This window comes from Bradysia coprophila, unplaced genomic scaffold (assembly GCF_014529535.1).
Source record: "Bradysia coprophila strain Holo2 unplaced genomic scaffold, BU_Bcop_v1 contig_138, whole genome shotgun sequence".
Taxonomy (NCBI): domain Eukaryota; kingdom Metazoa; phylum Arthropoda; class Insecta; order Diptera; family Sciaridae; genus Bradysia; species Bradysia coprophila.
This window is the reverse complement of record NW_023503409.1, coordinates 6,431,164-6,439,656: the sequence shown is the minus strand read 5'-3', so window position 1 is coordinate 6,439,656 and position 8,493 is coordinate 6,431,164. Positions and strand designations below refer to the sequence as shown.

Genomic DNA, 8,493 nt, shown 5'->3' with positions numbered 1-8,493 from the left:
TACTGCGTGTGGACCATCGATATAATATAGGGAAGATAAGTAATGTCAAAGTAACTTTATGCGGAAAGATCACATGGATGTATGTGCAATGTAACTTACGTTTTGAGAAAGCGCGCAAAATAATCTGCCGTAATTCGCATGTCGGACTTAGTGCAAAATTTAAACAAAAGAATTCTTTGTTTAAATTTTGCACTAAGTCCGACATGCGAATTACGGCAGTAATGCCATACAAATATTTGAAAATAATTGAAACTCTGCATTTCTCAATTTCCTTTTTCAGTTCGTTTTGTGTTGTGATTCGTATTTTTTGCACTTGTATGTGTGCTATATTTCCGAAATTTCGTTCTTGGTGTCTCATTATCTACAGTATATTATATCGATGATTTTACCTAGAGAGGAATATGTGCCCAACATGTAAGACGACATATTTGGTAGTATGTGTTGTTCCTCTTAATTAAGTGGGCAAATTGAACTATCAAAAGTGTACTCCTGCGTCCTGCAAGTACTGGTGTAACTTTGTACGTAAAATCGTACGAAATGTGTTTCTTATACAAACCGATGTTGGGGACACATTTTATCGTACGAAATACCAGTCTGGGTATAATTTGTCTACGATTAATATTTGTGCCATATTATAGTTGAATGTAAGGTGCAGAAGGGAGTCTGACTGACATAAAATTCGCTGACAACCGCGACATATTGAGTTAAGTAAAGTGGAAATAGAAAATGGTAATTTCGTTTTTTCATCGTTATCAGTGTGGTGCTGCATTTCCAATCTTAATAATTCTTCATCAATAGAATTTGACGTTTTTACGTAAAAATGTTATAATCAGTTCCTCAATATCGTCATCATTAAGTAAAAATGGAATCAATAATTTCATGAAACGTACGTGAACTTTTCCATACATTTTCTTCAAATCGATTTTCACAGTTCCGTACATCCTCTCTCTAAATGTTTTTTTTTCTAACCCAACGTAAGAAATAAAAACACGAGATAGCATGAACAAATTTCCGTCTAATTCTCACATTCTCAGTTGTTCTCTCTTCTCTTTAAGTAGCAAATAAAATTCTAAAGTTTTTCTGTTTGTTTGTTTGTATAATGTATATAAACGGAAAGAAGGGTCTCTTCACAATGGACTGTATAGCGTTAGATAATAATTACTAAGTTCACCATCTCTCCATTAATTTATAAAAATAAATATATTCTGCTAAGGTTGCCCCCTTTAAAAAAAAACGTTATATCTGCATCACAGCGGGGGCGCATTCAAATAGAATAAGAAGCACGATTTAATTGAACAAAACAGTGTTCGGATCCTCATTGTCCATCTGTTTAATATGTCGCAACACATCCTTTTTGGTGATAACGCCTAGCAGTCGACTTTTTTTAAAGAGAAAGAAATGAACGAACATTAACGAAACTCGTCGCAACGACAAAATCAAATTCAACTCACCCATTATGAGTAACCAATGTCTGCCTGAGACCCAATTTACGGAACATGTCCACAACCGTTTCCATAGGCGTCTGATCGGTAACAGTAATGGGTGCCATGTCCAATATCTTTTTCAATTTCAATGGCGGCGGTCCTAGATTCTGTGCTGGTGTTGCCGATGTGAACAGCACCACAGACATAACACTTATGCCGTCGATCATTCGTTTCGCATTTTCTGTTAAGACATTTCAATTGGTTACAGTTGACCCAGACTCATAAAATTGAGTTCACTCACCAATGGCCAAGTTCAAATCACGTCGCAAAACGAAACCGACTAAGTATTGGCTCTCCTTGGACACCACCACCGGGTAACCGTTGTGTTCGGTTTCTTTCAGTAAATTTACAATGTCATCGACAGTCATGGAGTCTTGAGTGATCACCGACAATGTTTCATTTCGTCTGAATGACAGAAAAAATTGTCAGTCCGATTATGTTTGCAACAACATCCGCAAATTCACTTACTTCGGTTGCATGACGTCAGCCGCTAACGTTGTGTGAGCGAATTCATCTTTGCCTAAGAACGGATAACCATTGAGTGCAATGTGTGCTTCGTAAATACCCTGTCGACTGAGCGCATCTCCAACCCATTTAGATGTCATCGCAGCTGCCATCAATAGGACAATGTACCTTACACCACCCGTCAGTTCGAACATGATGACAATGAGTGAAACTACAATCGGAGTTAGAATGGTTAAGGCCACTTTGGCATACAAATTCAGTTATCCAGAAATTACTTGTCATTCTCGTCACTCCGCCCAAAACAGCACACGCACCAATCATTGCATACAGTCCAGGATTTATACAATTTCCACCTTTGGAGCATTCATCCGCGAATATCCACACTTCGGGATAATTGTAAGCCAACTGCTCCATTCCTATGCCAACGATTCGGCCCATTATTGCCCCCAGACAAAGTGATGGAATGAACAGGCCGCACGGAACTTTCATGCCGAAAGTGAAAATCGTCAAAATTAGATAGACGATGAACGCCAATATCAGCAACCAAATGGCACGATAAACACCCGGACCAGCAGCTGCTATTTCAACGGCTGAGTTAACATTGGTGAAGTTACGATTGTAATCACACAGCGGATCACTGTTGGATATGCCGCATTGACTGAACAGTAGGTAGATTAACTGACTCATGTTTAGTTGGGTGTACGGATTGGGATATGAAATCACGGCAGTAATGAATGTAACAGTTAGTACTTCAGTCACTGGATATTGGCCCAATTTGCTGTATTTTCGGAAGCGACACCAATACAAATTTCCTTTGATGAAAAGAGTTCCAACGGCACCCTAAGATGAGCATGAAACAAGTTAAATTCACTTCATCATTTGACGCGCATGACTTACCCCAAGGATTCCAAGAACTATAGCCGGTACCAGTTCGAAAAAGATCCATGGCTCGTTGTATTTGACATAGAACAGTACGGAATGTTCGTTGCCAAATGGATTGATTGATCGGATGACGAATGCCGCGATAAGCGCACAGAAAAACGATCGCCACAATGTCTTCAGTGGGAAGTAATACGAAACTTCTTCCAAACTGAAGAGGACACCACCAATCGGTGCTCCGAAAGCCACGGATACACCAGCTGCGGCTGCAGCCGATAATATTTCACGCTTTTTCGCTTCGTTCTTTCCGTACTTGGGAAATAGGTAGGACAGAATGTTTCCAATACAACTTGCAATGTGTACCATCGGTCCCTCTTTTCCCAAACACAATCCAGCCGAAACGGACAACATCAAACCAATCGACTTGACGATAAGCGTCCATTTGCCCAGATATCCTCTGATAATGAAGCCGGACAGAATGGTCTTTATTTCGGGTATACCCGAGCCGCAAGCATATGGAGCAAACATTTTGACCAAAGATGCACTCAATGCGGCAAAGAGTACCGCCCATAAAGTGTAGAAAAAGAATGACACAAAGTACGCGAAACCGCCTTCCCTTGAATGGCCCAATATTTCAGGCCACGTGTACCACTGAAATGGAAATGAAAATAGAAAGTTTAGTCTCCAAGGTACTTGCGAAAGTATTTCTCGTGTCACCTGTGAGCAGTTACCACTGTCAAATGTAGTTTCATTCGATGACCAACAACATTGTTCTCGATTCAGCCAGAAGGCTTGTGGACATATACCTAATTTCAAGTCTGTCATCCAACTAGCGCCAATATCCATAACGCCAGCCACACAGCCGGTTACAATACCGACTAACAAAACACACACCCATCCGGACCATGCGTCATGGGCTCCCTGTAAAAAAAAAGGTGAAATTAGTAATGGAATCGAAATCGCGATGACCTGAACTAGACCTTAATGAAATCCCACACAGAGTATTGTATTTTCTTAACTATATATCGGTGTCTCATTCGATCCCTGGCAATGTCTCTCTGCCAGTCTATTGTATGAAAATCTTCATATTGTCCAATTCCCGGAATTTCATCGCCTGCATCTACAACATTAATGAGTGTTAGTCTGATTCAGACAGTAAATTTTCTAAGTAGATCAGCGAACCTCGGTAAATAAAAATTCTTTAAGCATTTTCATTGAAGCTCTCAATGGGTTTACAAGTCGATGCAAACAAAAAATAAAAAAAATAAATAAAAAACGTAAAATGCAACCAAACCAATGATAACGATTAAAAGCAAATTCTTACCTATGCTACTGCCGTAAAATAAAATACTGCCTGGAATGTTGGAAGAGAAAATTGATTTATTCATTTTAATTGGATTAATTACAAATTTTGGTAGTTCACATTCTTTGGTCTGATGGAATTAGTAATGACAAGACATAGTTAGACATAGAAGGATTAAAGTAAGAAATTTGAATTTTGTTAGGCTGAAGGTCGATGAGGTCTGTTTTCTAGAAACCGATAAGTATGATATGACGAAATGTTTATCTAACAAGGCAGTGATCGGAGTGAGAAAAAAATTAAGAATTTTTCACTTAAATGTTCAGTTGCCCCTCAAACTGCTCTAGAAAATCTTGAGAAGGGCTCTTGATAGCATAGTTTGTAGTTATTCGAGACGAAAGCACAGACAATATGGTCAAAATAACGAATCTCCGAGCAAGACTGTTCTTCATGCTTGCGGTCAGAAAAAATAAGAAAAACCGCTTTTGGGCGAGACAGTAATGACGTATTTTCTGGCCGCAAGCTCGAAAAATATTTCTCCAAATCAATTCAATTAATGACTAGAATTCCACTTGTGCATATTCACGAACCACTTTTAAACGTAATTTTAATAAGAAAAAAAATGGTTTTAATCAACCCGAAATGTGTGGATCTGTTCCACTTTTATTGTTTATTGCCTCTCGTAGCTTATTTTGTTTGGCACACAACAACATTGATCAACTGTCTAAACATCAGTTGTATATTTGAAGAAACGGTTTTGTTTGATCAAATGATCGTTTTAATTCTAGCTGCATCGCTAATGTATTCAAATTTTAAATTGATTACCATACTCAAGAACATTCGATTCTCGGAAAGGCGCTTTCATGAATTGATGCGTAAGTGACGTGATACGCCTATCAAACTATCCAATTGATGATCAATTGAACGTCAGTCAATAAATTTTAGTTATATGGCCAAGTTTTGAGATAGCCCATTTTCTCATTGAAATGTGTGACATTGAGAACAGTTTTCCCTCTTGTGCACTTTACATCACTATTTGTGACTGTGAAAAAGTGCTTACCGGACGCTAGCAAGTAATAGTATATTACTTGGCAATGGAACAAATGCTGTAAATTTCACTTATTGTGTGAAATTTACCGATCAAGGCGTAGCCGAGGTTGCCAAACACACAAGATGTGCCATTTCCAGCATTTGTTCCATTGCCAGGTGAGAAAAATACCTCTAGCATTACTAGAAAACGAGGTAAAGTTTTGCCACCGTGAAATAAAGTTAACCTGCGGCAAAATTTGCATACTAACTCTTTGAATTTTATTCCTCGCCTTCGTCTCTGGATACAAATTTCCCCCTCGTAAGCAAACAATCTTTCCCGCAGGTACGTAAAATACAATTAGAATTTGAATGAACATTTCAATAATGATAATGGCATCATCTGGATGCTCTAAAGGTGTGATGATAAAATAGTCGACCATTTTACTTTAGACGTGAAGTCTTTGGACTCAATTCAATTGTGTAAGACATCGTGTTTTGTACAACAAAACGAAACATTTGTCTACGCTATCAAAGCGTGATGATGTTCGCTGTTCGTTCATTGTTTGTTTTTGTTGAAAGTTTATTTGGTATTCGATGGCACTTACAGGCGATAGGCAGACGCTGTAAAATCTGATGACAAAGTAATTTCGTGTCATCGCAATTGACAATTGTATGAAATTATATCTTATCTTTTTATCATAATATTTACACTAAGCTCGACACTTAGCAATAATGCTTGAAGATGTTTCCAGCAACGTTTTTACTTTGTATAATTTTTACAACTATTTGAATATGAATGGTGTGACTATACTAACGAATCGGTTAATGTAATTCTCTATAATAAGTCTAAACTGAGTCTGATATTTTCGTAACAGCGAATGGCCAGAACTGAAGTAATGTCTAAGTCAGCAATGAGTTTGTTTTATTGTTTATTGAACACAAGCACAACACAATAACACATTTAATTAGGTGGAATTAAACAAACATAAAAAACAAAACAGAAACCCCAACAAATGCAAGAAAATAATATGTGAAACCTACCTCCAGCTGCATTACCGGTAAATCTAATCGAAGCTGAATGATTTGGACGAGAAAGATGTGTGCAACATTTTAAGCAATTATTTGAACACAAATTCACAGTGTGTTGGTCACACAAAATTATTTTTAAATTCACAATATTTTGCAGAGTGGTGAAGAACATGAAGGAAAGAAAATTTTTATGAAAAAAAAAAACAATTTTTTTTTTTGATGAGAAATGATAGATGGATGGACCTGTGTCCTTGTAATGGGAAATAAAAAAAATAAAAATCAGACAAATTCAAGACCACTCACCATCCGGCTCATTGAATTCCCTCGCGAATGCACTGTGTGTGGGCGATGACGCAGAGCCACCACGATAATTCGGATTCGAATCACCAGCCATCATTGTCGGTTGATTGTAATTTATCGAATCGCGGGGCGTAATATCGATCATATCATCGTCGGTAAGATTTAATGCGGTTGTAGCTGTTGATGGCGAAGATGCGATTCGCTTTGAATTATTCCCGTTTGGCTGTAATTTGTCGATGGAGATATGGTTAATTTCATTCACAAAACGATAGAATTCTTTGATGAAATCGGACATTTTACACAACTAGAACTACAGGTGACAAACACTAGTATAGTAACATGAAAAAGCTCTCATTAGAGAATCCATTTTCCGAGTGTTTTACCACATGTGGAGATAAAGCACTGCTCGAGTGTTAAGGAAACAGCAAAAAGCAAAACAAGCAAAGAGAGGACAAGCAAAAAAGGTATTTCGTTCTGAGTACGTTTTAACACTGTTTCGCATTATCAATCAACAAGTGGTTCTGACTTTACGCCGGATGTAAATCAAAATTCACTGGGGAAAGAAAAAAAAACATTTTTGAGACCGGTTGGGTTCATCGTTCGGATCATATCTGCAATTAATGGTCACAACGAGTAATAACAACGATAAAGACATTGAAATTCACCAATGGTCTTTTCTTTGAAGCAAAAGCGCTTTGTTGCTAAAATAAGTTGGTTTTTGGACAGAAAAGCACGATGAGCATAGGAAACGTAATTCGATGTACGCCCTAAATGGTTCATTGATAAGACAAAAATGTGTAGTGAACGAAACGCTGTATGCAAATCGAATTGGAAGTTTTACTTTTGAGTCTGTATCTAGTCATAACAACACTCTATTTGATTAATGACACGTCAACAGAATATCTACTTAAAAACCACTTATAATAATCGACATTCGTACTAAATACGGATCAACCACTAGCATGAAATTAAACTAAATCAAAACTACCTTTTTGGTTACCGATTGATATGATGTACTGTTGTTTGCGGTAAATGTTGACGATGCTGGGGTCACCACAGACCGAGCACCCTTTAATGGGAATTTTTCCATTTGAAAAGCATTTAACAAAAAATTCTTTGATTGAACTTATAAGCAAAATTAAGCAGGATAGTAGTTTCAAAAGTAGTTTCTAAAATTAAAAAACCGAAATGTTCTATCATTTGCAAGTTAAACAACAGAGCACAAAAGTATATTTTTATCTAAGCCAAATACTATCGAGTTTAGACGGAGAAAGCGAATATCATTTTTACGTGTTATTCAATGAACTGAAGTTTCACAGAGTGAGTAATACAAAAAATCGATTGCAAAGTTGACAAACAAGGATGTGAAACAGTGCTTTTAAAGCGTCACAACACACATATCAACACGAAAATTATTCGAATGCATTTGCAATTGCAACATTATTCACCTTAATTACAAATTACACTAAATATTCACAGTATTTTAAGGATATTTACTATTGAAAACTGTTCGACTAAAACATATTTCTATTTTGCATTTCACTGTCACTCGTAGATGACTTCCCCAATATGATTCGTTCACTTTATTATATAAGAAATACCGTCCAATACGATTACTTACTGGGAATGGAAAAGAGAACGTAACCAATTTATTCAAGCGGGAGAATTTGAATGTTTCTTCCCAATTCCGAAACACAAAGTTAGCAGAGGTTGGCTGTTATTTATTGTGAATTACATCAACGCACTTCAAGTATGAATGGTACTCAAAATAGAGTACGGAAACTGGACAGTGTATCATACCAATTTTAGTATTTTAGCGTTTGACAAGTGAACCGCCACTGTCTTTCAGTGGGTTCGTTGTCAAATTCAAGATTTCTAGGAGAAAAAGGACTTCACCTTGCAGAAATTGAAGACCTTGGTCAGTATTTGACATGGCAAGCTCGCTTAGTATGTATTCATTACGTAGGTAGAAGCATGGGTTCGCTTGACGAACGAATAATGCGATAA

The 8,493-nt window shown here is 37.3% G+C and overlaps 1 protein-coding gene across 19 annotated transcripts; it reads right to left on the bottom strand.

Annotated features, from left to right (window-relative positions):
* Positions 1 to 1,087: 1,087 nt before the first annotated feature.
* On the bottom strand, positions 1,088 to 8,060 carry LOC119073734 (H(+)/Cl(-) exchange transporter 5). 19 transcript variants are annotated; one of them, XM_037179366.1, is made up of 13 exons: positions 7,935 to 8,047; positions 7,475 to 7,655; positions 6,490 to 6,709; positions 6,199 to 6,231; positions 4,153 to 4,182; positions 3,809 to 3,948; positions 3,546 to 3,749; positions 2,847 to 3,479; positions 2,225 to 2,789; positions 1,953 to 2,160; positions 1,726 to 1,889; positions 1,452 to 1,665; positions 1,088 to 1,378 (listed from the first exon to the last, which is right to left on the bottom strand). In XM_037179366.1, exons 2-13 carry the CDS (start codon positions 7,574 to 7,576, stop codon positions 1,288 to 1,290), a joined length of 2,604 nt encoding a protein of 867 aa, XP_037035261.1. In that variant the 5' UTR covers positions 7,577 to 7,655; positions 7,935 to 8,047; the 3' UTR covers positions 1,088 to 1,287. The 19 variants fall into 19 exon arrangements, with proteins under 19 accessions (XP_037035261.1, XP_037035262.1, XP_037035263.1 ...); XM_037179367.1 differs by having other exon boundaries at positions 3,809 to 3,942; XM_037179368.1 differs by having other exon boundaries at positions 7,487 to 7,655.
* Positions 8,061 to 8,493: the final 433 nt, after the last annotated feature.